The sequence below is a fragment of the Drosophila virilis genome, chromosome 4 (assembly GCF_030788295.1).
Source record: "Drosophila virilis strain 15010-1051.87 chromosome 4, Dvir_AGI_RSII-ME, whole genome shotgun sequence".
NCBI lineage: Eukaryota > Metazoa > Arthropoda > Insecta > Diptera > Drosophilidae > Drosophila > Drosophila virilis.
In genome coordinates, this window is record NC_091546.1 from 18,011,347 (window position 1) to 18,026,153 (window position 14,807).

The 14,807-nt window shown below is 41.6% G+C and overlaps 1 protein-coding gene and 1 long non-coding RNA gene across 3 annotated transcripts in view; both read left to right on the top strand.

Annotated features, from left to right (window-relative positions):
- Positions 1-11,777, top strand: part of LOC116651397 (uncharacterized) — a 151,035-nt gene extending 139,258 nt beyond the window's left edge. The window contains exons 1-3 of one of the 2 annotated variants that reach the window (XR_004304387.2): positions 8,656-9,026; positions 10,346-10,386; positions 10,482-11,777. This is a non-coding gene — a long non-coding RNA (uncharacterized lncRNA). Of the gene's footprint in view, positions 1-8,655; positions 9,027-10,345; positions 10,387-10,481 lie in introns of those variants that run through there. The other variant, XR_011416729.1, reaches the window with a different exon arrangement.
- On the top strand, positions 2,580-3,036 carry LOC26531681 (uncharacterized). The gene is made up of 2 exons (XM_015173490.3): positions 2,580-2,702; positions 2,764-3,036. The coding sequence occupies exon 2, from the start codon at positions 2,769-2,771 to the stop codon at positions 2,907-2,909; it is 141 nt and encodes a 46-aa protein (XP_015028976.1). The 5' UTR covers positions 2,580-2,702; positions 2,764-2,768; the 3' UTR covers positions 2,910-3,036.
- Positions 11,778-14,807: the final 3,030 nt, after the last annotated feature.

A 14,807-nucleotide genomic window follows, 5' to 3' on the forward strand; every position in this document is an offset into this window, starting at 1 on the left:
AAATTGCTTAATTTTGGCCATGCCTTAGACTCACCCCCCTCCTGGATCAAGGCTTGGTCAGGGGGCAGTACCTGGCAGAGGCATCTCTTAGGCCCTGCTACTTGTTTTGTTTTATTGGGCCTTGGGGTTGCAGCTGCTAGTGTTGGGTCTTCGGTCTTCGCTTGAGGTTGACGTTTTCGGGCATGACGATTTCATTTGCATTTTATGATAATTGAACTTCATAAATATGTCACGGCAGCATCTTAAAAGTGCCAACGGTAAGTACACACACCGTTTGTTGCCAGAGATAAATGCTTTGGCTGCCAGGATCCCATTGTCCTCGCCCCCGTAACGTTGGCGGCATGTGCTTCATAATTATTTTGAAGTGTTGTCGTTAATTTGAAATACTTATGGGCGGCACGGGCCGGACCATAAACTGCTAAACAAAACTGGATTACGATTACATTTTAAATATGCTAAATATATGTAGCATCCGTATGTATAACCAGGCTCGAGGCTGCTCTTACAGATGATTATGATGATGATGATGGCCATGCCTGGAATATAATCAGTATATAGTAAGTGGCAATAGTCAGGTTGGATGTTAGTGTTCCAACGAAAGCCTTATCAGGAAAGAATTGGGATACCAAACTGACGTTGGCAAGATGTGGGCTTTCTCATTTTATTTTAAGTGCATTAAAAGTAAAAGTAAGGTATCTACCCCATAATCAGAATGTTTACAGGACTGCAGACCTTAAAAAAATGGTTGGTGACTCGGTTCATGGTCTAAACCAGCAAAGCAGCTATGCTTTTTTAATTTTAATACAAATATTCAGTTTATTTACAATTATTTCCAATAAGATCGAAAAAATTACAAGCCGTTAATTTGATTTCTAATTTGTCATTAACAATAAGGTTAAACAAAATTAAATCCCAGATGGGTTAAACTTCGGAACTGGATATAAGGGCTCATATTATTTATGAGACTGGGTTCCAAGTCTTCTCGAAATGTTTTTCTTTTCCATCGAACGTTTTTTCGATTTTTTTCATTATAATTAAAATAAATTAGATTTAAGGCTGGTTTTCAGCCCCGGGCTTCTACTGGTTAAATCCAAAAACTGCTAATTGCTAAGTTAGTTGCATCCGAATGCAATTATCCGGATTTAATTTAGAGTTTATTTCTTTATTTTTTACAATAATTTTCCCCAAGAGGTATGTTAATTATTCTATCGCTTACATTTTTGCTGCTGTATGCGGAAGTATTTCCAAGCGTCAATCATTTAGTCGCCCCACAACTAAATCCTAAGCCAGTCGAGTCAAAGCCGTTTAACACCTCATTAGAATCAGGACTCATCTACATTCCAGCGCAGAATCACCCATCCATCCGTCTTAAGTGTGAGGTCACAACAGCAGCAACTACAACTATTCGGCGGCGCCATGAATAAAGTCAGGCATAAACAGGATATATGGCCACAAATCCCAGCGCCTTGCAGCGACAATGAATATTAATGAGATGTCATCAGTCTTTCGTCAAATTAAAACGCACAGCAGAACGCAACGGCCCAGAACGGGAGGACTGCGACTCCGGCTTCGACTCGAGACTCAGGCGGAGCGAGTCAGAGCAGAGCTTGTTGCTGGCGCACATCCTGCGGTAACTTTTCTAATTGTTGCCAACACACAACACGAATAAATCAGCCGGAAAACAGGCAGCCGCTGACGTTGGAAGGGTGCGATAGTCAAATATCTTCGTCTCCGACTCTGCCCCGTCGCCCGGTCAGATGCTGCTTGGTCGTAAGGAATTTTCGGCAATTTGTTTTGCACTAGTTGAGTATTCCATCAGCCGGCAAGGTGGTTGCTGGGCAAATCTCAACCCTTGAGCGTCACCTTAGCCGTCATACGTCAGCGTACTATCATCACGCTTGTTTACACGCATAATTATGTGTGCCGGATTCCGGGAATTCCACTCCCGTTGCCGCCGGCGACAATACCGCAAGTCAGCCGACATTGTTGCCTCCTCGCCGTGACATGCCGCCCCCCTCCTATGAACAGAGCATATCCAAGGAGCCAAAGCGCTTCTGGCTACGTCTTGCGGTTCTGCCGGCTGCCTCAAGCGATTTAATGCCTCGTGACAGATTTCTCACTTGAACCCAAAATGACGGGCCGTGTCACAATTTGATGCTGATAATATGTTAATGAGGTTTGTTTATTTGATTCATATTCCCCTTGTCAGCTTGAAGCAACTTTGGGGCCAAGTTTACAGCTGAGTCTGCTCAGGTCTCCCAGCACTTGTTGTTTATTTAAATCCAGCTTAAGTGGAAGTTAATCGCAGCTTTTGGACTTACACCACAGACATAATTGCATCAGTTGCTTGTGGCTCAATCTTATTTATAACAAAACATTAAGTTGGCTTAGAGTGTTATTGAGAGTTTTTTATTCCGATTTTCGCTGGCTATGTGAAGGCCCCTTAAGGTTAGTTCAGATATCCACCCTTTTTCCGACCGTGCGAGCGATGTTAATTAAATAAAATTTAAATTAAAAATTAAAAATGTTAACTCTGATTAAGCCCAAGAAAGAAATTTCAAAATTGTGTTAACCTTGAATATTCTGTCAAATACTGCAAAAGTTTATATGAGTGCTTCGGTTTAATAAGAACCGAATAACGGAAAGAAATCATCAAAATTTCATTTATCAAACTAAATCGTAATTTATTTTCAAAAAAAAAAGTAAGCCCATTATATTAGTCATATTTTCGCTCGGATTCACTGAACTGCTCGACTTTTGCAGTTACCATGATACGCCTTAAGCAAATCGAACCAGCCCAGGTCGAGGTACGCGCCAAGGACGAGGTTCGAGCCAGTTTCATCGTGTTTGCCGTGCTCTGTGCTACCATTAGACTGGCCCCATATTTGCTACGCAAGCTGTCTTCCTAGTTAGATGTACCCAATCGCTGTAGCCACAGCTTGTCCCCTAAACCCAATCACGACAAAGAGTCTGCTATAAACAAAAAATAAATTTAACTTAACATGCAAATAAATTAAAGAAAGCCTTAGCTGTAAATTAACCATTGTTCATCTAATCAATGTTTGCATAACTTATTTCAAGAGGAAATAAAGTGCATTGGGTCGAATCGCCCTGTTCATTTAAATAAATCAAAATATATATTCCAAAAGGAGAGTATCGCTTTGATAGCTCGTCTCTTATTCAACATTGGCGTATACCAGTATTTCATGTCTCGATTTATCTTCTGAGTACAATTCGAAATTGGATTAATTTTCAAGCACTTGCCTCTAGTTTCTAGCCTTGTCTGTCCAAATGTGTATACTAACCGGTATTATATTTTATTATTATTAATAGTGTTATTCCTTTAGCAAATATAATTATTATCATGAAGCTCATTATTCTTATATTATTATTATTTTTCTATATATATTATTATTATATTTATGAATAACTTTATTGATTATTAATTTTCTATTATTTTTATTGTCATTATTGTTATTAATCCCTATAATTATAAGATGCATCAGTCATTTTATACTCTCAATAGTCAATAGAATTTCTTATAACATATTTGTATGTTTATTGATTGTTCTATATAGCTGAAGCACTGATTTTAATTTTCCTCTAATATTCCATATGCCATAGAAAATATTTGGGCGCAGTTGTGCAGTTATGAGCTGGGCCCACTTTCTATTCGTGCGAAGGGGAGTGAAGCGGGCTGAGGTGGTGTGGCCTTATAGCCCCATTAGTCGTTGCTGATTCTGGCGTACATTATTTCTGGCACGGCACGTGTTTGAACCACAAACAGATGAATTTCTGCAGTGGAGAAGCGACGACGAATTATGAGCCACTCAGCGCACTTGCGCGTTCCAAAGGAGCAGTGAGTAGGTCGGGATGGGAGCACGGCTGTGCTGGGCTGGGTTGGTTAGATGGACTCCTAGGCCAGGAGGCTGTGCGCCAGCTCGCTCGCTCGCTCGCTCGCTTCCAACAACTGCAATTCGTCCTCGGGGTCTTTTTTGTGTTAATAATAAATAAACGTGGCTTGGCTAGAGGCGGGCACGCTGCAGGCAGCAGGGCGCAGGGCGCACCTTTGTGCTTGTGTTTTGGACACCGGAGCGCATTTTAATGGACGAATGCAACGCTATTGGCCTCTTGTACCCGCCACCCGCCACTCGACACACCTTGCTCCAGCTGCATGTGTGACACACCGACTGCGCCCCACTCTACGCTCGACCCAAAGCTGGAGTCCGTGCCCGGGCCCGTGCTGCTACGCTTGAAATACGGCATTTGCTCGTCCATCTTTTGATTTAGCACCGACATAAAAATGATTTATCAGTGACATTAAAATAATGCACACTGCGGCGCATTTTATGTGCGAATGGATTTTCGCGCCTTTTTGTTTTCGTCCCTGGCAGAATCCTCCTCACATTCCCCTTAGCTCCTTCTGCGTCCATTCCATCTCGTGCTCATCGCTGCTGCACATTGCATTTGAGCCTAGTCCGACCCCGGCGTTCCCTCTACCCGCAAACAGCTGTCCGTCCGTCCTCTGGTCCGTCAGTCTTTGTATGCTGCCGTCAGCCAAATGTTTTACGGCCGAGGTATTTGTGACTCTGTGTGTGCGTGTGTGTGTGTGTGTGTATATGTGTGCCGTAGAGCTCTGCACCTATCCGAACCTAGCCGGAGCTTCATAAATGTAAACTTTTATGCGATTATAGCGCTCTCTTTCTCGCTGCGTAGCTCGGCACATTTTGCAATGCGACATACACTGAAAATAATAATTGGGCATTTGAATGAAAACCCTAACTGTTACTGAGAATAAATCCATAATTTCAACCCTATGGGATTGTGGGCTTATTGCATATGAGAATTAAATTAAATTTAAAGTTTTTAAATAAAATTTTAATTATAAAGCAAACATATTGTTAAAAGTTTCCAACTCCTGGTAAAAATTGATTAAGTCTTAATTTTAAATATTTTGTTCATGTTTTTCAAATTGCTCTACATATGTGGAAAGCGTTAAGCTGAGCTGGATTTCCTTAAAGTAGCTCAAGTACTTTCGTATTGCAATAAACATGGCACTCGATTCTCTCAGTGTACTTGGTGCTATGTATTTGAAATGTGCCATAATTTGCACCCAGATGTGTGACAGAGCAGACGGGCCGGCGGGCTGGCAATCAACTGAGGATGCAGCTCGGCAGCCACAGAGCCCCAGTGAGGACAACATATGCCCTTATGGGGCCAGGAACTCATTAGAGCGGGCGTCCTATCCATGTGTGTGTGTGTGTCTGTTTGTGTTTAATGAGGACTACAGAAGCCAGGAGCAGGCGCAGGCGCTGCTGCACAGAGGAGCTCAGCAGCAGATATGAGACAGATACGAGGCACATGGACATGCATGCACATCTGCAGACGCCGCTGATTGCCCGGCAATGGACGCCGACCCGTTCCAGCTCGTCCAGTTGGCAGCGTCAGCATAATTTCCTGATGCTAAATGCCAAACGCAGAACGTAAAGGATGAACGGGGACGAACAGCGAACAGCAGCCAGGAGCCGAGCACTTAAGCCCATCCGCCGTTCTGCTGCCATTCGACGACTGTCCACTGACCGACTGCCATTGCACGAGCTCGAATGGGAAACCGTGTCCGTGTCCGGGCTCGGGACTGTGCCTGTTGTTGTTGTTGTTGTTGTTGTTTTTGCGGCTCTGTGTCATTGTCTCGCGCTGGGAGGGCAGAACTGAGACCATAACCATAACCAGAACTACGACCAACAGCAGGACGGGTAGCAGGACCTGGGCAATTTAGAGTGGCGCATACACACACACCTGCTTTTGGGTAATTTATCTCGAAGAATTATTATTTCAAATATTTTGGGCTGCGGACTGAGCGAATGCCTGTTCAACTCCCCTGGACGGGGCAACGAAATAAAAGGATTTTAAAATGGTCATTTGATATGAATTATGCGCGTTGGTGCAATTACAGAACCCACACCTAATCACACATCTCCCTTCCCACCAGCCTTGCAAGAGCTGTACCGCCCCGGTTGATGCCTTTGTCTGACTGTGATGCGGTTGTCTGAAGCGCTTAGACGGGACGGTCTCGGAACTGGAACTGGATACTGCGCTCTTCTTTATCGCCCCATGCGAGCGTGTCCTGCTTGTTGTCCTGGCGCCGCATTTGGCGTCCGCGGCTAACGCATAAAACATGCGCTCTTGGACTTCATTGTTAAATAATTAAATCAGCTGCGAGACTAATATATTTCTCTTAATTGCAAGCCAAGTCATGTGTGCGCATGAGAAATGTCCTGGCCAGTTGGCCCATTTCTGATTTATGTACCGCCAATAGACGACAGCAGTCGACGTCGGGCATATGCAGCATTATATATGGATTTAGGCATGTCCAGATATAGCAGCTGCTTATCGAACAGATTTATGATGTAGAGCTTGTGCAGGAATTGTTACGCTACATGAACTCTTTCTGACTTCAGCTCGTTACTCGACACTAAAATCTTGTTTGTCGCTTAATTAGGTTGAGCCTTAGCGTAATTATTTTTTTTTTTTTTTTTTTTTTTTTATATTTTGTTTATTAAGAAATCTGGTATCCTGTTACTCTATGTTAGCAACTTTTATCAGAGTGACATAATAACTTAGCTTAGCGATGATTGTGGTTTTACAATTAGTTATACAATTAGGTTAACAGATTACAGAAACATATTTTGGTGTAATTAACGAAGCTTGTCACCTATACATAACGATCGATTAGGTCGGTTGGGTAGGTCCTCTTCAGTCGCCTTCTTCTTCGCCTCCTTAGCAGGCTCCTCGCCAGGATGTTTGGATGGTTGTGGAGCTTTGTTGAGTAGCTCGCTGCTTGCCTGTTGACTACGTCGCCCACCATTGGAACCTTGAGGTCCTTGGCGATGTCGCGTGTGCGAATATACCATTCGGCTCCAGTTATTTTGCGCAGGGTTTTGGCCTGAATGATGCGAATTTTGTTCAGGTGTGTTTTTGCAGCTATACCGTAAACTTGAAGCCCGTAACGCCACACTGGGGCAAGGATTACCTTGTAGATTAGGACCTTGTTTCGGAGCGAGAGTTTGTTTTTGGAGTTGAGGAGCCAGCTCATTCGCCTTATCTTAGATTTGATGTTGCTCGTTACTGCAGAGACGTGCTTACTAAATGTAAGTCGTCTGTCGAGAGTGACACCTAGGTACTTGTGTTGACGATATTGCTCTAGAAGCTCACCATGAAGAAAAAGTCCGGGGCATGAGTCCTTGCGTAGAGTGTGGGTAACCGTGGCGCACTTTCCAGGGTTCACTGCGATGTTCCATCTACAAGCCCAGTTTTCAAATCGCTTGAGGTATTCCTGCAAGAGGTCAGTTGCCACGTACACACATTTGTTTTTTGCAAGGATTGCCGTGTCGTCAGCAAACGTGGCCACCAGAAGGTCCTGCCGATCATTCCGTCTGCTTGCATTTGCTGTGGGCATGTCATGTGTAAACAGGCTATATAGCGTGGGACCCAAGACGCTGCCTTGTGGAACGCCCGCTTTTATGCGTTTGGTTTGAGAGGCTACTCCATCCTGCACCACTTGAAAGGTTCTCTCAGTTAGGAAGCTCGCAATGGTGCTAAATAGCTGCGGATTCAATTTGTCCTTTATCTTGGAGAGGAGTCCTGCGTGCCACACCCGGTCGAAGGCTTCTTGGATGTCGAGGTATGCTGCCACCACATACTCTTTCCTGTGAAAGCCGTCCAAAATATAATTTGTGACCCGATGTAGTTGCTCAGGGGTACCGTGTTTGAGTCGAAACCCAAACTGGAACTTCGGGATCAAGCGTTTTATTTCCGGGGTATTCAGGACCCTTCTGAGGATGCACCTTTCCAGAATCTTACCAAAGGCAGGCAGGAGGCTGATGGGGCGATAGGATCCCAGTTGATTAGGGGGCTTTCCGCTCTTGTGCAACATGATTATATGTGCCTTCTTCCAAGCCACTGGAAAGTAACCTAGCCGAAGAGCTGCATTAAAAATGGCGACGAGAAAAAGCACCGCCTTGTATGGCTTAGCGTAATTATGGTCTGTGGTTTTATTCTCTCGACTTGATTTCAATATGGAATAAATGAAGCGACTGCTTAGTTCGTAAATTTAAAATTTTGAATTAACTTAATTTTACCAGTTCTAGAAAAATACTATTTAGCATATCAAGTATGTCTACAGAATTTGCTCTTCCTTGTTTTCTGGAGTACTTTTGACTGGCAACAATTTTGTACTAGATCTATTTTTTTCCAACTTGATTTCAATTTAAGATTATATCGAGAAAGTCAATATGCATCCAAATTTAGTTCTGGATATCCTCAGATGTTTGTTATTTTCATCTAATGATTTGTTATTCCTGACCTTTGTTAATATAATTTTTAATATAACTGTTATGAAGCTTTGAAATATAGTAAGGATATTTTAATAATATATTAAACAATTTTCTACTTTAAATTAGTATTGGACATTTTCTTGCTAACTATTAACAGGTAGCAGGCTTTAATTATATATTTTCTTACTTTGTCTTATATTATTTTTCTTTTATTTATTTAGTTTTTATAAATTTTCTTAGTTTGCCTAGACATGTCGGTATATTTGATATCGGTATGAAAATGTGTCATTTAATACTCTAGAACGAGTAGACATATAGAGGATATTTTATGAAGTAAATCGAACGTGAAACAATCAATGAAAAATCAACAAAAATGTTAAAAATAATTGCCGCTGCACCCAAAAACTACGTTTGCTTGTGGTAAGCGGGCTGGTGGAGGGAGGGTGGTTGGCATACAAATTGAAAGAAGAAAGAAATGTAAAAATAATCGGCAATAAATTTAGCAAAAGTGTCGAAAACGGTTCATACACACACACACACACACACAAACACACACACATGCTCACAAACACACACGGATATTTGGCCACGCCAAGAACTCATAGTTCAATGTCCTATGCAGGCGACGACCGCCAGGCGTGCGGAGAAGTGTCAGCAACAGAAGCTAGAGTGAGCGAGCGAGAGAGAGAGAGAGTGAGTGAGTGAGAGAGAAAGAGAGAGAGAGAATGAAAGGGAGAGAGAGCGGGATGCAAGGTTCGCAGTAGCAACCGCATTTATAATAAATTGAATTGCAATAACTCAACTTCAATCAAAAATCATAATTCATGGATTTCGACAGGCAGAACCGCTACCGAAACCCGGTCGTATCCTTGCACGGCACTCCTGCCTGCTCCTCTTACCCTTTTGTTCTCCTTTTTTTTTATTTTTGTTGGCCGCTGCGATGCATTGCATTGGCCGTCGCTCGGGCGACGCAGCCGAAAATTATAAATCTACGCTTTGACATGAAGATGCAAGTGTGTGTGCTGTAGCGTTGGGTGGGCAGTGGGTGAGAGAGGGGGTGGGGGCTACTCGGTCTGCTACTGAAGACATGAATTTATAGACGAAGACATAAATACAAACGGAGCCATCGAAGTCGAAACGACCGGCCAAAGACACCAAAAACAGTGAAAAGTGCGCGCGAGCAGAGCCCAAAGAGGCGGAACACGCTCAATGCCCATAAATATCCTTGTGCTTGTAGTTGCAACTGTTCCGGCGGGGCTGAGGGGATGCATTTTAGGTGGAAATAATCACCGCTTCACATGAAATCATTTTGCGCCACAAAATGCCAAAGAAAAATGCAAGCAACGCCCAAAAGGAAAGCAAAAACTTGAAGCAGGATACGCAAGGATCTGCCCGGTAGACCAGCAAACTCAACGCCGTTCAACTGTGCTCCAAATGTGCGGCGATATAAATTCAAAGTTTTGGCCCTATCAAGGGCAAACAAATCAAATGTGACAATTTTGGAAATCGTTTAAATGATTTTTCACTTTGATTTGTTGCCAATATCACAAAGGACGAAAAAGTAGTCTTGGTCTCAAGACGAAAGTTTAATGAAAAAAAAATATTCTTAGATATTGCTGGAACTGTAATTGATCATACTATTGTGGCTTGAATTGTTATTTAAATGACTTGAATGATTCCTTATCTGTTTGTGCTGCACTCTTAAAAGTAAAGGTGACAAATTTGCATGTTCGCCTTACTCTGCAATGCTCAAGAATTAAATAACAACTTATTTTCATTCCTTGATTACTTTTTATTACTTTTTTGATACCTTATCGGCTGGCGAAGCATTTATACCAACAGTAGATCATGTATTGCTTTTCATTGCAATGTAAATAATAAACAAAGAATTTTTAAATAGTGCTATACTATGCGACTCTTATGAATTTAGGTTTTCATGCCTTAATTTTGCTCTCTTTATATTCCTCGCATGCTTTTATTCTAATCCAAATTAATCTTTTTTGTCTTTTCAGCGATGTGTATATAAAACATTTATGTGCATTTATATATTTGGGTAAGTACCTATTTAGTTATATCTATATTATACCTATATTTTTTTTACTTGTTATCAATTTGCCTTTATTCTACACAACAAAACTTCTGTAATAGTCGTATAAATCCTTCATAAGAGATAACAATAGGCATAACAATAATAAGGACAATTCTTTAGCAAAAGTGGAGAACAAGAACGAGGCACGGAAAGAAATTCACATAATTTTTTCAAGCTTCCGTCTCTTTATTGAATGAAATAATAGTAAATAATGAAAAAGAAGCGCTGTAATAAACTGAGGCTTAACTTTTTTTTACCCATGTCGACGTTTAAACACACTTTGACAGATTGGTCAAATATGCAAATATTACAATAGTACATTACAAAATATTGTTAAAAATGCAGCCTAACTTAAATGGTTTTTTTTTATAGCTATTTACTAATGTAACATTTATTTTCCCAAGAGAATTTACTTCTACTCGTGCATTTTTTGCTTGTCTGGCAGCGCAATTCGGTATTGAGGGTCGACTCCAAAATGTTTGGGCAAAACTTTTGCATGATTTTATCCAGCCATTTTTATATTGTTGCTCGCCAAATATTTTAATGTTTATTTATATGTAGATTTCGGTTAGGTTTTTGTGCAAAGGGCGGGTAAAGGGACTTGCGAAATGGCTGGCGGATGTTCGACGCCGTTTGACCATAGCCAAAGGATCTGTGCACACTTTTTTCAGCGTCTCCTGTCATAAAAAAGGACTAGCATTATACTGAATAAAATGTACAGCGGCATCGGCAACACCTTTGCCCGGTACCAAAAGGATACTTCACAAAAGGTCGCGGAAGTAATTTACAATTTGGAAAAGAGAAAAAATAAGAAAAAACGGGAAAGAAACATCAGACAGCAGTGCAAACAGAGTAGCAGAGGATCGAGCATTGGGTTTTGTCTGGTCGCGACGCAAATTGACAAGATTTATTTTCAATTAAAAACAAACAAACGAAACTCCGGCGCACATTATCCTTTTTGCCGTGAGGAGGACACATTCAAACATTTTATTGGCAGCATTTTATGTGTTTTTCTCAATTTGATAATAAATCAAAAAGCGGCCGTCGCATTTTCACATTTCCACAAATTTTCACAATTTCCAACATCGTGTCGTGTCCTGGCAAACTATTGTGGGCATTCGCTGATGGCGTGTGCAAGGACGACGCCACCCCTAAGCCACAGCGCATGGCGCGTTGATGAATTACGAAGGACATGCAGTCACACACACATATACTAGCACGCACAGCGATTGGCTGCACGTCGACGTGCAATAATTTTATGTGTCCTGGCGAGCTGTGCGGCAAGAAAAAAGTCACTGCGGAGGACGCGCTGCAGCCGCCTCATTGTTGTCCTTGTTATTTATGACCCATTAAGGCAAGCGGCAATTGCACATGTGTTCTTCACACCCCTTACCCCTTACCCCTTACCCCTTACTCTTACCACCCATGCCGGCCCCCACCCCCTCGACTCAAGGTGTTATGTGTGTCAGGTCGGCCAAAGACGACCTCGCCTGTTGTCGATCCGGGCAACGGCTTTGGCAACGGGCTGATTTCGCTTTTAATTGTTGGCCAGAGCGCAGGAGACACAAATGTTAATAATTGCGCTGCAGCATCCTTGATGTCCTTTGTCTAATAATCATAAGGCATAATTCATTTGATGTCGTGTTTGTCGTCTGAATTTATGACACTTCTTCTTTCGGCGGCACATTTCATTTCCATTTACGCACGCAAAAAACAATTATCCTTGCCGTTAGCCCCCCGCCAATGGGCGCACATTTAATTGCATGGCCAAAGGATTCGAATGGAGACATTAGAAAAATCTGTCGCCGCCAACAGGACACACGTCGCTAACGCCGAAAGTCGTTAAAATACGAGTAATACTCGCATGTAGTCTGTAAAAGGAAGCTGGAGCTGGTGCTGGAGCTGGAGCACGAACAGGAGGCACACCCATGTGGGCATGTGTGAGCACTTGTCCAAGGATCGTGCTCGTAATCTCGCACAAACATGTGCTCTTCTAGTTTATTGAATATGACAGGCATTGTATTCCAATCCTTGGCTGCAATACATTTGGCAACAACTTGCTCAAATGTGCAATAACTCGCTGTAGAAAACCCGATTACATTTTCCTTTCGCAAATACGTTTCCATCCTTCCATCCTTCTGACAATAGCCATGACATTTTAATGAATTAAGGATGCTCTTAGCTCAGTTCCTTTCGGCAGTATAAATTAGGGTCTAAGTTGGAAGGGGAAAGATTAAAATTTTACCAAGGCTGGGTAATAAGTTGGAAGGGCAAAGAATAAAATTTTTCTGAGGCTGGGTAATACATGTTATGTATGTTCTCTTATACCAAAAAATCAACAAATTTATTTTAAGTAGTTTATACAACTTTTCGCATTGCAGTTAGATCACCCTGCTATGCGATTCTCATCAGTTCAAGTAAGGCCTACAGGTCATCATAGTTTGATTGTAGCTTTTAAATTGGCAAATCGTTTTGACCATCTTTTAAGGCCTGCTCATACTGCCATTATTATCTGTCTCTCTTCGTTTTTTATTCCTCTTTCTGGATCTTCGCACATCAATCATTCAGTCAATCAGCACAAAAAGTCGTCTATTTGCTTGAGCTGCTCGTAGATAAAATACACCAAAACGAGCGTGCTTTTTTTTATTAGCATATTGTTTATTTTATACCTATGGCACTTACCACTTTCTACTTTCATCCCAAACTTGGTTTGGGTTAGTTCAACTTTGATGCGCCCCTTGAGGTGGCCGCTGCATGCAGTTTTTCTATTTTTCTTAAGCGACTTTGTTGTTGTTGCCGCTGGCACTTGACAAGGATAACGCACAGGACAGGCGAACGCCAAGCGGACGGCAGCAATCCACTTCCACTTGATGTCGCATAAATTTTCGCCCTTCTGCTGTTGCAGTCTGCGTAATGCTGGCTGAGGCAATGGCTTATGTGCTGTCTGGTATCCTTGCGCCTTGGCCACGCAGTGACATCCAAGCAGTTTTGGCTGCGCACGCTCAAATTTATTTACATTCTTATTTATTTTGCCACTTTGCCATGATTTTGAAGTCCTGCACTGCCCCATCAACTGGGCTTCTCCAGCATTGTCCAGGACATCAACCGCATGCAACAGAAATGGAAGTTGTAGCTGTCCGGCTGCGATTGGTTCTGCCACAAGCTTAGGGCGGCTTCACAGGACAACAAAGTGTTTCACTTAATGTATTCGTTTATTAACTCAATTGTTTAACATATTTGCAACTATATTTGATATATTTTGGCATACGTATTCAGATGTTTCTTGTACTTCATAATTATGCAGATACAAATTTAAAAGAGAATATTGGTTTTTGTTTTACGACCATTGATAAAAGCCACACGTCATTTCGATTTTGTTCTGAGAATATCTTTACGCGGTGAATAGATTTTTCATTTTCTCCAACCTATATCGCGTACCATACTGTAATTTCTTTCTCTAAGATTATCAAGTATCGATTAATAAACCTGAGCCAATCATTTGTGCTTTGATATTTTAGTTTATCTTCTATTCTATTCTACATATATCGTTATTTTAAAATTAAATTTCTTGTTTATGCTACTTCTCGATTTTCACAAATATTTTAAGTAAGTAAACGCTATGCGAGATAGTCCAGCCTGATTTCTATTTGCACAATAACAAGCAGCTAACCATGACAAGGATCTATGCCATTGCAATATCGTGCATACTTCATTTGGGCTTGTGCACCTCATTCTTTATACACCAGTCGGATGACGTCTGCTCAGAGACAATACATTTGCCCGCCTATCTTGTTTATCTATCACTGATGGATCTCATATACGAAAATGAGCTGATACCCTCCAACTGGAGATATTTGCCTGTTTGGCCAAAGTTTATCATGGAGCTCATGGTGACAGTGTGGCTGGGCGAAGTTTGCCTTGTATTCTTTTGGTCCAACATGGAGAAAATCTGCGTGGGCCTCCTCAAAACATATTTCGAATTAGATGATGTATCACGCATAGTCATTCTGAATTGTCTAATGCTGCTACTAAGTGGCTTTATAGCGTGGCTAGTGGGCATCGAAACCAGGCGTATGGAAAAACTAAAAAGGCTGTTTGGCAATGTTAGGCACTCTCGTGTCGATAGAGAGATGAATGAATGGATACTTAAAAACAGAGACTATTTTAACTCGCAACTAAACAAATAACTGAACCTATACCTTACGAATAATTCATGTCCTGGATTGGGATTTTATATGTGGTGCATTAATTATAGTCAATTTCTGATCTATCAAAGACTATTTAATTTTGTTGTCTTCAAAATAAAAATCATTCAAAATGAAGCTTTATTTATTTAAGTTAGTGACTTATCTCGGCATCAAAAGCTTTATAGAGTTGTTTGTACG

What these genes read in the sequence shown, in the direction of transcription:
- LOC26531681 (XM_015173490.3), top strand. Translation starts at nt 2,769, where the DNA reads ATGATACGCCTTAAGCAAATCGAACCAGCCCAGGTCGAGGTACGCGCC.